We start from the raw sequence: 19,199 nt of genomic DNA, 5'->3' as shown, positions 1-19,199 counted from the left end.
CAAAATGGAAATAAAGCGCTCCACACTTGGCTGGCCAATAAGAATTTCAATCGCCTCGGCGACACATTGCAGCCACTTCAAGGCAGCTGATGCCACGCAAAAAAATACAAATAAACTAGGGGGAAAAAAAAATATATATATATAAAGCTAGCAAAAACCGCAATAATGATTGTAACAGCAACTGGGGAAAAACAATAACAACTCATACTCTTGGCCAGTTTGGCCCGAAAACTGTAACGACTTCTGCGACTTGGCCAAAAATGAGGACCAGGTCGAAACTTTTAACACACTCTGAATGAAGCACGCCTGGTGTCGTACACAATTTTTATTTACAAATAAAACGTGAATTGAAAGCCTTAGTTCTTAGTTGCATTTCCGTTGACCGCCTTGTGAGTCATTGGCTTGCAACGTTTGTAAATACACAGGCATACAAATATTTTACTGATGTGGTCAATATAATTTCAAAAAAATAACTTCAGGCTAAAATATTCAAAGTTGGGGTAACCAATAATGTTATTCAAATAGTATATACTCTTTTAAAACCTTGCACTAATAATTCTTATGTATATTTTCATTGATAAAATATATTCAAATTAACAAGTGGAATCTCAAGAGTTATTATTCTGACCGCAGGTGTTTCTAAACGTTACTATGGCTGATTAAATCAGGCCTATTTTGCCGCTTGTTTACAGATCTTTTCCGTCACATTCACAAAAATGTTTCACAGCCATTTTGGCTCATTGAATTTGTCAGGCACAAAAAAAAAAACGCGAAAACAAACAAAGTCGCCGGCAACCATTGACGGACTTGTTTTCGGCCAGATTTTGTTTGTAATTTTGTTGTTTCAGCTTTTGTTTTGATATTTTTTGTGACGGTCCGAGGCTCAATTGCGCCGCTTAATGTGATTTGACCAATTGGGGGTTCTGTGTGACCAAAGGCAGAGCGTTAATTTGCCTATAATTGTTCTGGCATGTCTATCAGATAATTTCACAATCGGATCTGGCAAAAACAAAACAAACAAGAAGGGAAGCTAACTTCGGCACACCGAAGTTTGTATACCCTTGCAGATTGGTTTTGATGTTTATATTATAAATTTAAATGCTGAAAACACTCACAAAACAGAGTTTCATTACATTTTACTTTTACTTATTATGTTTACAGTTTGACAGTTAAGGTTTTACATTCCCAGCTTTACATTTTCTCCACATTTACAGATCGTTTATATGACAGCTATATGATATAGTTGTCCGATTTTCATAAAAATTTTACCAAAATTCTGAAATAATAAAAGAAGCTTATATCTAAAAGTAGATAAGAATATGTTGAAAAACAACAAAGTTATAATTTTTTTCCTATTCTTTTTCCGATCGTTCCTATGGCAGCTATAAGATATAGTCGTCCGATTTTCATAAAATTTTTACCAAAATTCTGTAATAATATAAAATGGCTATATCTCAAAAATGATGCAAAAATATTGAAAAACAGCCAAGTTATAATTTTTTTTCTAAAAATTTATCGAACATTTGTATGACAGCTATATGATATAGTCGTCCGATCCGGCCCGTTCCGACATATATAGCAGTGAGAGTATATAGAAGACTATATGCAAAGTTTCATTCAGATAGCTTTAAAACTGAGGGACTAGTTTGCGTAGAAACAGACAGACGGACAGACGGACAGACGGACAGACGGACAGATGGACAGACGGACAGACGGACAGACGGACATGGCTAGATCGACTCGGCTGTTGATGCTGATCAAGAATATATATACTTTATAGGGTCGGAAACGTCTCCTTCACTGCGTTGCAAACTTCTGACTGAAATTATAATACCCTGCAAGGGTATAAAAATATAATGAATGAATCGTGGCCGGATTCGCCATTGAAAGGTAAAGAATTGAAAGTGTAGAGTGAGCAGGGGGATTTTCTAATTTTCACCCATTTTTACTACCTTACTTTCATAAGCTTATCTTGGGCTCATCGCCATTTGGGTTCACTTTTTTTTTGATGAGCCTCGTTAAAGCACTGTTAGCCCGATTTGCATACGGTTTTCGCAACCTGTTCATTCTGATGTGGGTTTATCACTAGCCTCGCTAGCCAGACATTTGACTGGCCAAAAACCCAACCCAAGCCCGGGGCGCTATCTCCGCCCCAGAGAGGTCTCTGTGCTGTGGCAGCTGTTTTCGTTTCGATAAAAATGCAAATACCATATACAGCGGCGCGAAAAGAAAGAAAAATATCGTTATTAAACTCAATAACTGTCACCATTTCTTGCATAAATTATAATAAATTTCTATGCAACGGGGCGACGACAAATGAAAAAACTTCTGAGAGACATTTCGTGTTTTGCAGCGGAAATAGAAAAAGGCCGACCGGCAAAACAAGATGGAAAATTCAGGAAGCTGGCCGAAATGATAATGATAAATGTTCGGAAAATACTAACGAAAAGGGGGCGTGACCGGGGGTGCCCACCGAATGAATATTTATGAATGATTAATGAATGGGAAGACCAAACACACCGACCCGACACGAACTCGACACCGCCTCGACACCGGAGGTGGCCCCCAGTCAAAGCCTGTGCCGGAGGAAAATCTCCAATTACCAGGGCTCAATGCACCCCGACTTATCTCGGCGAGCTGTCAGGTCCATAAAACCCAATCCCACAAAAGTACACATTACATAATGTGCCCAAATATTTGGATCTTGCACACATAAATAAGTTTAGCTTTTATGGCACATCTGATAAGCGCTAGCAACTTAGCTCGTTTTTAGCCTTATCGCCCCAGCAGACACAAAGACACAAAGCGAGCGTCGGAATGCTTTTCCAAAAAACTATAAAACATCCAAAAAAGTGGCACTTCCATTCTTAAAAATCAGTGTCAAGACGAGAGCCAAGAATTTTAAAATTTATAGTGGCCATGCATGCAGTCAAGTGCTAATTAAACTCATCAAGTCGCTGACATATACTTATTTGGAGAGAGTTTGTGGGGGATTCTTGGGGATTCTTGTTGGGAGAAAGAGTTCTTGGTGGCGACACGAAAAACTTTTCCACGCAACTGACACAAGTTTTCGCCAAACTCGACGCTTGAAAACTGTCAACGAATGCAATTTCAATTTCAATGTAGGTGGAACGATGCAGCTAAGTATTTCCCAACAAGTTTATATTTCCATGATTAATGTTTCTGATGTGACCATTAAAAGGTATATTTATACACAATATATAACCTAAAACATCAAAATCTTTCACTATAGCTAAAATTACATTTCTCATATATTTTACTTTATCAAAATATTAATATTTGTAGTTACTATATATTCTAAACATCAACAAAATCTTTTTCCATAGCTAAAGATACTGTTTTCCATTTAACTTTATCAAAATCTTAAGTGTATAATCTCTTAAGTAAGTTTATCTCTCAGATAAAGTATCTTTAGGGTCTTGAAAGGTTCTGTTAACTTAGTAATATTCGGCCTTTTAGACACCTCTTATCCAACCAACTGCACAGCGTGAGAAACCAAGCTCAGAGTGAACCTGACTTATGATATATACTAGAGGTTTACGCCGATGGTTAAAGACTTCGGCGGCGGCGTAGAGGTCAAAATGACTCGGCGGCGGCGGCGTAGTAGTCAGAAAGAATCGGCGGCGGCGGCGTACAGATTTTTTTCAAATTAAATAAAATTAGTATTATTGTATTATATCAGTTTATAACGCCTTTATTAACAATAACAATAAAATGAACATAAGTGAGTAAATTAATTGGGTAAATGAAATGAAAATAAATAAAAATTAAGTAACAAATAAAAATAAACATAAAAATAGCAGTCTTTTTCCTTGACTTGAATAAGTTTCATTCATAATTCACATAATTAATGTTCAGTTTTCAATTCAGTTCATTTTTATCTCTTCAATTTGTAAATTTAAGTTAAACTTTCTTTGCAAGTGTCGTAATTGTCATGTATAAAAATTACTTTATTTACGTTGTGAGGACTGAGCTGCGACCGTTTCTGCGTAATTGTAAGACCAGCAATAGAAAAAACTCGCTCACTTGGAGTGCTCGTTGCAGGAATACACAACACTTTTTGTGCCAGCATCGAAAGTAAGGGCATTGCAGGTGCCTTTTCCTTCCAAAATGTCAATACGTCTTGACATGAAGATAAGCTTAGGAGTAGATGGCATTCAGCTTCCAAATTGTTATCTTTGGTATTGGTCGAATGCCGTTGAGCAAGCTTTAAGATTTTGCTTGCAGAATGAGACTCTTGCTGCTGATCGCTATCTTGTTCAACATCTCCAATCAGCTCTTTAAACATTTTTAACAAAAAATCGTTTCTTTTTAAACTTTGTTTCTCGCAATACTCCAACACACAATCAAGTGAGTTGAATCGCGGATCTAATAGGGATGCGCAGACTAGTATATCCGATATCGGGAACCTTGAATCAAATCTATTTTTTATATGGCTTTTCATGAGAGTCAAAGCAAGCGGCTCATTGTTCTCAGGTTCTTCCAATATTGAGACGATTTCAGTTCTTATCACTAACGCAAGACTTATTGATGGATACAAATCTCCAGACAAAACGGTAACTGCATCTTTAAATTTTTTTAAGAAGTCGCATAATTTATATAAAAGCTGTGCTTCATTTTCTAATAATATTAAATGAGTCTTATTGCTGCTTGTGAGCAACTTATTTAATGCGGCTCTTTGGCACCCAAGACTGTCTAACATTGTTAACACGCTGTGCCACCTTGTTGGGACCGAGTTCTTAAGTGAAACATTTCTCTTGTCCACCAAACTACTTTGTAAGTCATTAGGGTTGTTAATATTCTTGTAAGTTTGCAAGGGAACATCATCTAACGGGCCAAAATCATCATCGTAGTCGACCCATTCATTATCTTCGGATGCCAGCAGTTCTTCTAAATTGTCGATATTTGACAAAACTTCCTTTTGAAGTTCGTCAGCTTGACATCTCAAAACATGTGTCTTGAATCGTAAGGCACTCACAATATTTTTGCACTTCACAATCAAATTTTTAATTTCCGGCTCTGAATTGTAACCATCAACATTTAGCAAATTATGTAGTCCATGTCCAAGGCAGAAGTGGTTTTTTATACACCCCAAATTAATAGCTTTTTTGATATTGCTGCCTTGGTCGGTTACGACATAATTAGATCCCATTTGCAAATTATACATTTGAGTAACTTCTTCCACCTCTGTTAAAATGTTACTTGCCGTGTGCGATTTTGACAAATATTTTGTTTCCAGCGTTAAATGCTTCATCTCAAAATTCGCTGACAGAAAATGGAAGGTGAACGTTATATAACTTCTTCTTCTATAGTTATCTGTCCACAAGTCGAAAGTTAAGGCAAAATGTTTTTGTCCAGATACTATCCGTGTAACTGCTCGTAAAATGCATTCATACACATCGTCTAGTGCAGTTGTTGACAGCGTTTTGTAGTGTGGAATGTCAGCATCAGTTGCCACAACTCTATATTTTTTTAAAAAGTCTTTAAGTCCACTGTGACAAATTATATGAAATGGTAGCAAATCTCTAGCCATCCACAAAGCTAGCTCTCGTCCCAGCGCCCACTTACTATCTTTTGGAGATATAATTGGCGTCGATTTTTTGAAAAAATTTGATATTGATCCACGTGTAGCCAATGAAGTACTCGGACTGTCGATATCTCGAATGTTGTGTTCATTTTTGAGGTGTCGACTTAAATTCCCTGTGGAACAGTTCGTGGAATACGACTGAATTTTAGCACTGAAACAATTTACAAAATCTTACTTGAATCTTAAAAAAAGGAACTTAATTATTACCATGAAAAGATTGTTCTTTCGTCGTCTTTTTTCTGAACATCCAAACATAATCGGCAGAACACCTTGTCCACTTCAATGCAGTTGTTCTCTAATTGCAATGCGCCGAAAAACTCCCACACTTTGCTCTTTCGATTTGAGTAATGGTTGTGTTTAATTGAGTACATACTCAATGGCTGATCCATCTATTTGTTTAGAGAATATTTAATTAATACATATGTTCCTAACACTAGTAATAGTATTTTAAAACTTACTTTGCATATTTACGCACAAAAAACACAGCTTTAGAAAGTAAACCACACCAAATAGCTGTTCTAGAGATGGGACATAGGGAGATGGGAGATGAGACAATCCTAACGATTAATCGATTATTTATATCGAGTATTTGGCCATTTGTATGATTTATTTATTTTTGTTTTTAAGTTATATTAAGAATAATATCACCGAAGGCCGCGCCGGTGCTACGCCGGTGCCGCACCAGCGGCGCGCCGCGGCGCGCCGTTTTTTTCATAATTCGGCGGCGGCGCGTCAAATAAGGCAAAAATCGGCGGCGGCGGCGGCGTGGCGCGGCGGCGTATATGTCTAATATATACACACCTATTTGTCAGGTTCAAAGGGAGTGTGTGAGTTGTAGTCTCATTCTCAGTTCAATTCATTGACAACATTGAAGCCTATTGTTGGAAGACGCCCTCAGATCTCTTCGCCCTCAGATCTCTTCACACCTACCAGCAGATACCTGCTCGTATCCAACAGATACTTGTGCTATTTGTCACTGTTGCTGCGAGGAATTAGTCATGCCGCGACTGTTACTGCTCCTCAATCTCGTAATTCCCGCCGCACCAGGGCCGCGTTGCGAATTGAGTTCCAGTTTCGAATGTATCTATCTTGAACTTGGTAATGGCCCGGAATCTTCGGCGATGTCACGGCAACAAGAGAATCGGGCTGAGCTTGCAGCGGAGAAAGGTAAACAACTGCTGGGAGAAATAAAAACAACAGCGACCCGAATGTATCTGAGCCGGAGAGTGGGTGCATCCACACACGCGTGAGCTGTGTGTATAATGTATGCCAGACAGACAAACCGACAGGCTCAGATACACAAAATGATGGCCCAATCCGACTGGGAACAATGGGGAGGTGCGGCGCAACGCGGATGTTAAGTATCTTTTACCTTTGCGGTGTCGCTGCTTCTTTGTTCTTTGACTCCGCTCCTTAATTAAATTGAAAAACCGTTAAAATAATCAGAGCCCGTCGCGAATTCCTTCTGTGCAAGCTGCTTTCAGTTGCAAAGAAACCATTACAATCGCCAGGCAGAGGAAAAAGAAATCCATAAGATACTTTATAGAGTAAGAAAGTCGAAGAATCATATACCAGAATCAGTTTAAGAATATTTTCTATTCTTATTAAATTAAACCAACAAAATATTTTTCAAAAATTTGTTTGCTCAATAAAAATAAATATTTGCAAAAAGATTTTCTTCCATTTTTTTCTTTGAATATTGGGTCAGTTTTTTGTAAAACATTTCAAGAACTAATCAGTAGTTATATTCCCTATCTTTTTCCCCGCATCTCAACTTTCCCAAATAAGTGTTTTCTTTACCTTTGAGGCTGTGAGATACTTTCGTATCTAGTGGCTGGCTGTCGTCGTTTGTAGAAATTGCTTGGGCAAACTTTGCCAATCCGCCAAATTCTGTCTTGTTTGGCCAAGAAATTATCCAATTCGTTTTTCGGAGTTCGCTGGGTTCGTTGCTTTCGTTGCTGCTACTTTGCATAAACCGCCGCCGTTCGATTCGATGGCGATTACAGGCACTGCTGCGTGCTGCGTATCTGCCAGATACTTTTCGTATTGGTGTGTATAATTCTGATATCAAAGCCGAATGGAAAGACACGAGAAAGAGCACTTCTGCGGGCGACACACAGGTAGAAAAACACAAATCTTAAACCGGCAATCTCATCGCGCACTCACACTGGCACACACACAGAGCCACCTCCGAGATACAAACACGGGCAGCGGTGAGTTGTATCTTTTAGCAGCTAAACGCGACGTTCGCTCGGATCGAGACGCGTTCGTTGACTGAAGTCGGTTGGCTTTGCTTTGCTGGGGGAAGTCGGATCCGAGTCGAGGCGATCGCCGAGATTCGGGATTGAAGCGCGGCGCGCGGTTGAAAGCAGCAGGTTGAAAGCGAGCTCTCATCGAGGCACAGTGGGTAAAATCGGGCAATATAAGTGATAAAGATAACACTACTGATTTTGGCATTGATCTATCAATATCTTAAAATCTAAGATACTAAATAAAGACCTAAGGTTAATTATTACCTTTCATAAAATAATTTTTAGTTTGAGTTATCTTTGTATTTATAAATATACATTGTTTCCAAGACTTTCTTCGATTCTTAAACATTTTTTTTTTTTAATTTTATACATTTTTTAAATATTTAAGAATAAGTTAGGCACTCTCTGTGCACCATTGCGCCTCTCCCGCTCAGATACTTTGCCTTTCTGTTGCTCAGATACTCAGACACTGAGATAGCCAGGTGCGGGTACAAGCACGAAGCCACCGAGATACTGCTACCTGATGCGCCCTTCTCGCATTATCATTAGACGGAATGCCACGGAATCGGCGACGTCGCCCGCTATCAGCCTAATTACGTATGAGAAAGCCAGACGGAGAGGCCAGGCATTGTTCTTGTTCTCACTGTTCTCCTGTTTTTGGACTCTGTTCGCGTGAATCGCGAATATTTCCCAAACTGGATGCATTAGCTGCATATTTATACTCTGTCTGGTGGGCATATGCCCTAAATGATTAATGTGAGAAGTGGCGAGAAAGTGAGAAAACCCAATGGGTGCCAGGAAAACTATGTATATTTATTTATAATTGAAAAAGAAGTAGTATATCTAAGGTTTCTTCTTGGTTTTTAGCAGCAAACAGCTTATTAAATATAAGTTAAATTGTTTTAGAAAACTCGATTAAAACAAAGTCACGTCTTGCTCTGATATAACTTATCAGAGTTGCCAAATTATTTGCATTCCGTTTGTTATTAAATTAAATTTACCCATGATAAAACGTATCACAAAGAAAGCAAGTCAGCATAAAGGAATCCATTTAACTAAATGCCCTTAAGCTATAGAAAATTAAAAGCCATTTGACATGCGATAACTTTTTATGTTCAAAAGTTCGGACAAAACTTATTGATTTTCATTTGTTGTATTTTTTATTCCAAATAAAATTGAATCCAACAGACCTGGTTAGTTTTGTGGATTTCCAGAATGCTTTTTTCATGTTTTTTTGCACCCTCAGAGTGTCCGATATCCGGCAACCGAGCACTGGGTTTTCACTTACGTGTGAATTCGCGTAGAAAACATTTTCACATGCCCCCCAGTGCGGCGGAGTTTTGAGTGCAGTTACAACAATGAGCGGCGGTAATGGTTGACATGCGGCACTGACAAATATATATCATAATTGTTGGATAGCATTTTCAAATTGTATTTAATTATTGCTGGCCATGCGGCTGGGCGCTTTGGGAATACTATTTGCCGGGAGTCATTGTTTTATGTTTGCTAAAATTCCTGGCAAAACACATGCCATATGTGTGGCATTAATTACGCACAGAATCGCCGCGGGAGCTTCTCTGTAATTTGCATGCAAATTTGCAGATTCCCGAGGATGTGCGGGCATGTAGACACGGCACAGTTACCCATAAGAGGCGACCATAAGAGTAGTATCAAATGAAGTGAAATCAAAGACAACCAAGGCAGATACCTTCGCTCTGGTCTGAGGTCATCGGGGTCGGAGCCGGTGTCACCTAATGAGCCCATACCCGGCGATGAGTGGGCGTTAAGCGACCAATTAAGCTGCCTGCTGATGACAAAACACATAAAGGCAGGTGTAATAAAAGGCAGGTAGTGATGCCAGGGCAACTGAGGGCTTTCGCAGGCTTTCCAGCAGCTGACCAGGCGAAAAGTTTTCATTGGGTTCATTTTGATGGCCATTGCCGGAAAGTGGAAGTTGGCCGTCAGCCTGTCCGCATGGCAGATGAGCAGCGATTCACGTAGCCTAGCAGCAAAATTATAATTAAAAGTAATCAACGACATTATCAAGTCAAATGCTTCAACCAGAACACGCCGAGCACAAAGTAAAGCCAAGGCTAAGGGAAAAAATCTAGAAATGCTGCGGCGCACCAAGTCAAAGCAACATAGTTTGGCCCGCGGCTGGCTCTCTGTATTCCTACACTCAAATTAAAGAAGGAACTTGACTTGACTATATTTATTGAAATTAAAAACCTATTTCTTTTACTTAGATCATATTAATAAATTGTTCTTAACACAATTAGTAAACAAATTTCGCTTTTTAGACTCTTAACAAAAATACATTCTCGTATTTATTCGGATCCCTCTAAGGAACTTAAAGACTCAAGAAAAAATAATAAATATTAAGGTAAAAATATTTTTAATGTATAATACAATATTATATATTTTTGATAAACAATTATTTTCTGTGTATTCCCTCAAAGAATCCTAAAAATGTTAATTTCAAAGTAGGTATAACATTTTCTGCTTTCTTTTTTCAACTTTTCTAAAGTCTATCTTTCCTTCTTATTTATTCCTTATTTTATATATTCATAAGAATAATATATTCTCAAGAAAATAAACATTTCTCTGTGTAGCTTTCGACGGCAAATGCGGCAAGCATTTGTTGGGAAAACATTTAATTAAGTTCGCTCTGTGCCGGCGAATGATGAACGAGCGCTCCATTAGATTTAATTTACTCAACAAGTATTACCAACATTATCAGTGTTATTAGCTAGATGAATGTGTATTCCTCCGCATCCTGCTGCCACTCTCATCAGTACGTGTCTGTGTCTGAGCCTGTATTGGTCCTACTCGGTCTCTGTGTGTGCTGGAAAGCTAGCAGCCATTATGGCTTAAATTAACTTTAAATTTACTACAAATTTAAGTTTTTCAAGTATACTTTTAATAAATTTAAGAAACAAACAAAGTTTCTTTCAATGTATTCTGAGAATACAAATTAACTTTAATTCAAGTTATATATCTGCGCTGGAGCCTTAACAGGTGCAGGCAGCCTTCTGAGTGAGGGACCTCATTGCACTTCAGGGATATCAGGACCTTTGCAGCAACACAGAGGAAATGAAATGGCTGATGGCCCCAGAAGATGAGATGGCTTGATAGACGACCGTTCAGCGAGCAGGAAATCTCTTTGATTTCCACTTTGACTCGTTAGGAGAGCAACAGCTCGCGGTCGCAGTCACTTGGGTTAATGATATGACACAGCTCGTATCGAAAGCTATATAAACCAACCTTATAATACACATTTTCTTACTCTATAATAAAACTTATCTGCTTAAAGTATTAAAAGTCCCTTTTATATGTAAATAATTGCATAAATTCAGCATTGGCAAACTTGGAATTGGACAAGAACGGCACACCCTTGGCATTTTACATTTCTATAGAGCGATAAAAGTATCATCAACAGTTGCCCCAAGCTGGTACGATGTCCACCCATGGCCCGGGGAGATGGCTGGACCTGCCACATGTGACCCAATAGCTGGCGGGCATTTCCTTTCGCCAATTTCCAAACGGCGTTTTTCAATTTAGCTATTTCGGCCACAACACAGTGGCCGACATGATTAAGCAATCAGGGCGACTGAAAGGCGCAAAAGCCGCCAAATGAGCCAAGTTAACGAAAGGGAATCGAACTATGCAGTGGGCGTAAGGGTGGGAGAAAGTCAACTTTGTTGCCGGCGGAAGGGATTTATGTGCTCAGATTACTTGTGTTGGCAAGGCCAATGGAATCGCTTATATGTTGTATATGTGAGCCGCAAAATACCGTCATTACAGTGTATTAACTTGGCCAAAGTACTATATGGTACACTGAGAACTCTAATACTTAAAATGATTTTTATTTACTTTAACATAAAGTCTTTATTTTATTTGTATTTTCTATCCATAATTCAGATATTTATTTCTTTCTGTGTAATTACTATAAAAGTCCCCATAACACGCAGAGTCATTAATGCTCCTCATAAATTTTAAGTGCTTGTGCTGTGATTGCTTTGCAAAAAGAATCGTAAAATTAATTAATTATGCACTAGGAAAATGCTGTCCCATTCCATCGGGCTATCGATTTCTTTTTCGCCAAAAAGAAATTAAATGGGTTTTTCTTAATTTTCCTCTTCGGCATTGGCCAAAAGTTGAGAAAATTTCAATGCTGTGGGGTTTAAATCGTCGTCAAGGTGAGGCAGACGGACGCATTGTATCGATTCGTCGTAGGCCTTAAAAATAATTGTCTAAAAGGAAAAACGTGTACGAGTGTACTGACAACGAATGCCGAATGTCGCGCACGAGCGACGACTAGGCGGGGGAAAATATAAAAGGAGGACAATAAAATTGCTTTCCATTTTGTGGCAGCGCCGGCGTGACAATGAAAACACTTTCCAGTTATTTGAATGCCAATGCAGCATAAAACTCGGAACTCCCACCTCTCCCCACCTGTCCGGAGATCCGCCTAACGACGCATTAAAGGCGGGTGGAAAGCCCCCTGGAACTAGAACAACAAACAATACAGCCCCAGGGTCACGAAGTACTGCTGCTTCAGCGAGTGCCCCCAAGAAATTGAAAAGCAGAAAGGGGGGAATTATTCTCCTAAACGAGGAGTTTTCTGTCCCGCAAAAAAGGGATGCTATTACGGGCAGTAAGCTCTTCCTTACAGAGAAATAAGAAATCCAAGAATATTTACTTTAAAATTTATAATAAGAGATTTACCTGTTTATAAACTAAACTAACTTTTTCTTAATTTTTTGGTTATGTTTACAAAGGATCACACTTTTCTCGGGTTTCCAGCCAAGTCAGTCTTCACTGTGCACACGTAGAACAACAAGACGCTATCCTCGAAAACGGAGAACAATTTTCCGCGGCATATCAATTGCGAACACCCGGTTAGCGGTGCCAAGCCAAGCGGGACTCGCCGCCGACTGGCAAGGATGAATGCCAGCGGCAGACGCGCGTGATTTGTCGCCCGAGTGCCACCAGGTAAGCCCTCGCACACGGATACGTGCACGGGTCTATCCCAAGCTAAAGGACTCCACTGGAATCCGGTTGGAGTCCAAAGCCCAGGCCGAGCCAACCCATAAATTGCGGTCTCCAAATGTGCCATACGTGCGTTTCTGCCGTCGGGCAAACTCCCGAAGGGAAAAGCCACTCTGCGTTGCCACAGTTTTTGCAGTCAATAAAAAGCTTGTTCCAAGTGCATTAGCATCTGCCAAAGCAAGTGCATTGTCTGCCAAAAAACACGTATTTTTTTCTTGGCAAATTTAATTAAGAAAACAAGAGAAAGCTGAGCTCAGTAAGGGGAAGAAAATACCCGACTTAGTTAGTTGCAAAAGTGCAATAAAGCAGTCCACCTCTGGGACGAGTTTAAACTTACAAAAAAGGGTAAAGAGAGAAAATCAACCGAAAGAACCCCTTCGGTAGGGGGAAATGCGATGGATGGTAGGGCAACCAGGTAATCAGTAAAAGGTGTTGAGGTTTAGGTTGAGGCGAGACTTGGTTACTTTATCATTGGAATGCTAAGCAAGCAACCTATCTTGGAGATTCCTGATAATAACTTTTCAAACTGTTGTAAACTTTGAAATACAATTTAGAAAACTATAAATTTATACATTTAAAGATCGAATTAAATTGTAAACTATATATTATTAATATAAAGCGTTCACATCATCGCATAACCCGGCTACCGAAGGCCTGTTGCTAATTTAAAATACGAATATAGAAAGGTATTCACTCACATCATTCTGGTGGCATCCCTTTGCCGCACCGACTCGTCCCGATTGAGCACCTCGATGATCATCTTCCGCTCGTTCTCGGACAGATTCTCCAGGACCTGTGACGTGGCCACCGCCAGCTCTGGTCCCAGGGCATCAATGGTGTCCACTGGTATCCGCTCCACACTCGTCGTCTCACAGCTACTGACCATGCTGCTGCCATGCAGATTGTACTGAGCTCCGGTTCCCACCGCTGACATGGCACTGCCCATGCCCAGACTCATGCCCAGGTTCATGCCGCCGCCCATGCCCATGGTCCTGCCCAGGTTCATTCCGCCGCTAACGCCCCCGCTCATTCCCAGGCCCGAGGATGCAGCTGTACCACCTGTGTTTGGGATTGTGGTGCCACCGCTACCACCGTACTGCAACATGCTGTTGCTGTTGGGCTCTACGGATGCCGCCGCTGCTGCCGCTGCCGCTGCTGCTGCTGCTGCCGCCCGGTGCTTGTTGTTGGCGGTCTGGGTGGGTGTGGCTGGGAGGCGGGCACTGCGTCCACTTGACATGCTACACCGATGATTTCCACTGACTGCCCGGGGATTGGGGTTTCCAGACTCGACTCGGCCGCGTTCAGTTGCCGTATGCAAATGAAGCTGGAACTATCCACAGCTGACTTGTTAATGTGAGCCCTTGGCCTAAAATTTGATTTTAATTTTGTGCTGCCTTGCCGCCGAAATGCGCATCATCATGACAGTTGGGCCAATCGATATCTGAAAAAGAGTAGCGAAAAATCAAATGTTTTGTAACTGAATGCTGTAAGCTACTGTGCATGCAAATTGAAATGTTGGCCTTCAGTAAAGGGCATAAATTACGCATAAAACCCCGAACCGATGTTAGCCGTTGGCTCCATCCTGTTTCCTGGTTTTTGCCACCCCCCTTCCCACAGTTTTCCCCAATTAAAATGTTAAAGTTTGAGGCAGACCGCTATCAATGGCCAAAATTCATGGCATACTTCGGGGCGAAGCATCTGCAGCTAAGCTTTACAAATCGATTTATTTATTCAAGAATTTGCAGAGTTAAAGGCACTGAATAAAGCATTTAAATTATTTAAATAAATAAGTAAATTACCTAAGGAATGTGTAAGAGTTTTAAATCAACCATTTAAGTAAATATTTGCTTACATTTAAATGTTAACTTTCAAGCTAATCAAATGCTAGGTTTCTTAAAACGAAATAACTTTCAAGCTTAGGTTCTTAGACAAAAATATTATACATATTTCCACTTTTACTTTTTTTAAATACGTTTTTAGCATATTGAATTTCATTATATTTCAGGTTAAAAAAAATGTTTACTGAAATGATTGATTGAATTTTGACTGTATTGATATTTATGTCAGTTAAGCGGTCATAAAATTGTTTAAATAATTCATAAATATTACCCGCTTTTTTAAATAATTTGTAAATCAATCAAGGCATTGAAAAAAATAAATAAAATAAATACCTGCACTGACATTCAACAAATAAACAGCCATAAAAACTATAGAAAAATGCTATACATTTTTTGCTGGCAGGCCATCCAGCTTGAATTAATATTCTCACTTTTCGGTTTCGCTCTACAGTTTTATAGATATTTTATCAGCAGCTTCTGGCCGGGATCACGAACACATCAGGCAAAGTGACCCAGTTTTTCAGGCTCAACATGGTGCATAAGCCATAAATACACGAGATGATTAATTGAATATTGAACACATCGTCATGCGGCTGTCGTGGCACACACGCAGCGCACATGCGAAAGGGGAATCCCCATTAAATTACACAAATATCGATACTTTACATTACGTGTACCGTGTGTGCGTGGATTGCGGCGGAAATACAAAGAAAACAAACGCACAAATTCACGCTCCGCACTTAGCTTAGATTCTAGATACAATATATGTAGGTTCCATGGGCGTAGGGGTAAATGTGCGTTGTACACACACGATTTGTTGTGTTTGATAAGGTGTTTGGCCTACCATTAAGTTCGAATTACCATGGCAAACAGTTTGCCAGCGATTTCCAGGAAAATTTATTAAACTGAAAGCTTGTATTAACCGAATTCCGAATTAAACTCAATTGAAAACTCAAATCGGCACCAGAATGTTGTCATTTCATTAAGGACTTATGCATACGAAATAATTGGTTAATTTGTCTGTCAATACATCAATTAAAAGAATTAAATGACAGGCTATTGATTATTATTAATGGTAAATACCAGCTTAAAATATAAATATTAAATCAAAAACAAAGTCCTTAAATGTAATTTGTATTTTAAAATAAATTAAAATCTCTTTACAAAGCAAAACACTAAAATGACATATAAAATGCTCTAAAAAATAAACAAATCTTTAATAATTTAAAGCCAAAGAGCCTTCTAAGTTATTAAAGAAACGCTTGCTGTGAAATTAACCAACTAAAAAACAAAATACAGCAATAACAATATGCAATTCAGAAGGGTATTTTATGAGAAAATTAAATCATATAACGAACCACCGCCATTTTATAGCAACTTTTTATGACTTGCAGAATCGCATTCATGTATTTTTTTTTACATCATTCTCCAGCATATTGCTTTGCGAACAACAGAATTTCATTATGGGCCTATAAATAAAATGCATCAAATGTGGCCTGTCCGCCTGATGATGGGGGCTGCCAGTGATGATGATGGAACCCAAGCACTTACTGAGGTACAAAAAAATATCGTAAAATTTGGAAGCATATCTAGAGCATTTCAAAAAATAATAATAATTAGAATATGTTATACACATTTCAGAAACTGAAAATCAGTATTAGAAAGGTCCTAATATCAGTTATACTTAAAAGATACGGAGAAACTTATTTTGTTTTTTCACCTGATCTTAACATTACTTTTAAATATGTAATTTATTTCTTTATTTTGTTATTTTAAATTTCTTTTTATTTATTTCTATTTATATCTTGCACCTATCCCAGGTAAAAACTCACAACCCTTACCATCACTGAACCTTTGGCTGCCTGTCGCCGGCAGAGCAACCTGTTACTGGCATCCAGGTGGAGGAGGTCTAGTGAATTCTGTGAAGGCATTTAAACAAAAGAGCCCACTCTCTCTCCACCCTGTTCAATTTAATTTCCCTGAATAGTTCGAATGCGACTGGGTGAGCAACGGCAACAGTCAAAAGACATTTAAATGACAATGACAGTTCCACTGTTGCGGCCCAGAGAAGGACAAAGGCGATACTGGGATGAAAGCGGGCCTTCCTGCGGGGCAGGAGAGTGTGGCATGCAAAGTCCAACAGTTTTATCGACTTTATGTGTGTGCACACACAAATTCACATATACCCGCAGGCACACACACTCGCTAAGGCAACTTCCGACATGGCTGACAAAAGCTGGGTAGGTGCAAAGGCACAAAAAAAAAATAACGAAAATAGAAAATTGAAAATGTCATAAAGCTACGCCAGGATACGGCAGACACAGCAAGAAATTTTGATTACTCTAGGAATAAGCCTACTAAATAATATATATTAAGCTAAAAAGGAAGCTAACTTTGGAATATGTATAACCTTGTAGTTTTACCTCTTATAAAATTTTGAAAAAATGGCTAAAATAGATTTATAGGATCAGAAATGACACTGATTTCCCATTAAAGTGAATTTGTATACCTTCTGGCTTAATCATAATAAATTCTCGTCTTAAACTTCTATTGAAGCTCTGTAGTTTTTTCTTCAGTGGATGTGTGTATCCGCGAATTCGCCCACGGACTGACAGACAGACGCTACGGACTAGGGACATGCGATAGCTGCCGGCAAAGCAGCATCAATCGCGCTCCGCTGGCGCTGCTGCAAGATGAGAACTATCCTTCCCCTCGTCCTGCCAATACCCTTCGTGCTCCTGATGGATGCATCGCATGTGCAAAGCTGCCGCTCGGCTGCGTGAGGTGAAAATGTAATTAAGCATTTGACGCTGCACAGTGTAGCGCTATCTAATGGTATTTATGTGTAGTATTGGGTAAATAATCTGCTGGAGAAAACAACCAAAATATATATATTTTCTTTTCAGGTGCAACTATAAATTATAAATTTTCAATTTTCTACCGTCTTAGTTGGACCGCAACGTTGTCTTATTGGAAATATCAAAAGCAAAATGAAGGGAAAACGATGCACCTACGTGCAGGATGGCGACGTCTTTGTATGGCTCACTTTTTAATTTACACTTGCTGAATTTTTAATGATGCATGTGCCGGCAGTGCGTATACGTAATGTGAAAAGGACCTGAAAACGTACCGTCAACCAACGCACGCACAACGGGGTGAAGATGTAAAAGAGAGAGTCCCTTTTGTAAGCCAGCTCCAAATACCAAGTGCTGACTGCTGGGACTGCCAGGCAACGGCTATTTTTAGAGAAGAAAATCCATTGAGACGGGCAGACAAAGGCGAGGGCTTCCGGAATACGGAGACGATCCTGGTAATTGAATTTGACTCGGCTCAACGGCAATCAATACGGAGGCTGGGATGTCACAGGAAGGCCACGACGCCTCATCCGGCTAATGGTTTAGTGTTGTACTCTCGGTTTGACCAGTTCGATGGGAGATTAAAATGCACATTGCGCATACGTCACGTTGGACGAGCATGAAACGTTTGAAATGCAGGGCATTGTCATGCATAAACAAAATGAAACCAGGCCAAACATATAGAGCCACACAGTATCAGGGTTTCGATCTGTGCAAACAGAAGGCAGTCCATGGTCAAAGTCAACTTCCGGAGGAATGACAGCACACACAAGACTTCTAGGACTTGTCGAAGGACACTAAAGGCTACTATGGCAGCAACATCACAAGATAAATAAGCAACAGTTTTCCAGGGATAAGGACAAACAAAGCTCTGAGAATCAAGGACACAAAAAAGTCAGTTCCCGAGAACTTAAAAAAATCTTCGTTTTGGTTGAAGCATACAAGAATACTAAAGAAGAATATTAAACACTTTAAGTCATCGATTTTTCGAGAACTTCAAATGTTTTAAAACAATAACAGAAAGGAAATAATCTATTTGGATACTATATCCAATAAACAAAGTTGACACAAATTTGGAAGCCTTTTTTTGGCAACTCTTGACGTAATAACTGTTACTTTGCACTGGCTAAGTGGCTCATTGGCCAAGTCGACACACGAATTGAGCACACTCCCACCCGACGCAATCAATGTCAAAGTGTCGTTTAAGTGAATACACAAAAAGTCCATGGAATAAAGATAGATATGAGCCGCGTAGGAGGAGAACCAGAACCAGCACCAGGTCGAGTGAGTAGTAAACCTGTGTGAGTGTGCGTATTTCCGTTGCGCTTGTCTAAACCCCACGACCCCCAATAATGCCCTAAGCTCTGCTCGGTGGGGGCATATATTACTATAAAATAAGCGTCGAGCTTGACTACAGAAGATGTACTGGCTGACGGCAGGAAAAGCGACAGGGAAATGGGGGAAAGTCTCGTTACATGCTCGGTACGTATGTATGAACATTAAGTGTCTAACTTGCCGGTGTCAAGTGCTTGTCGACAAGGTTGTCGCTCTGGTTCACAATATTGACTATTTGGAGAGACCAGAAGCCAACGGC

At 39.7% G+C, this 19,199-nt stretch overlaps 1 protein-coding gene and 1 long non-coding RNA gene across 6 annotated transcripts in view; both read right to left on the bottom strand.

The window, feature by feature from the left end:
* btsz (bitesize) overlaps positions 1–14,269 on the bottom strand; it is a 57,004-nt gene extending 42,735 nt beyond the window's left edge. For 4 of the 5 annotated variants that reach the window (XM_070287267.1, XM_070287268.1, XM_070287269.1 and 1 more), the window contains exon 1: positions 13,611–14,267. In XM_070287267.1, coding sequence (XP_070143368.1) covers positions 13,611–14,149 — 539 coding nt within the window. In that variant the 5' untranslated portion in view covers positions 14,150–14,267. Of the gene's footprint in view, positions 1–13,610 lie in introns of all 5 variants that reach the window. The other variant, XM_017167973.3, reaches the window with a different exon arrangement.
* Positions 3,555–6,400, bottom strand: LOC138928938 (uncharacterized). The gene is made up of 3 exons (XR_011445346.1): positions 6,067–6,400; positions 5,816–5,997; positions 3,555–5,759 (listed from the first exon to the last, which is right to left on the bottom strand). It is a non-coding gene; the product is annotated as an uncharacterized lncRNA (long non-coding RNA).
* Positions 14,270–19,199: the final 4,930 nt, after the last annotated feature.

Source organism: Drosophila kikkawai, chromosome 3R (genome assembly GCF_030179895.1).
Source record: "Drosophila kikkawai strain 14028-0561.14 chromosome 3R, DkikHiC1v2, whole genome shotgun sequence".
In the NCBI taxonomy this organism is placed as follows: domain Eukaryota; kingdom Metazoa; phylum Arthropoda; class Insecta; order Diptera; family Drosophilidae; genus Drosophila; species Drosophila kikkawai.
The sequence above is the reverse complement of the archived record's forward strand: the minus strand, read 5'-3'. Positions and strand labels throughout refer to the sequence as shown.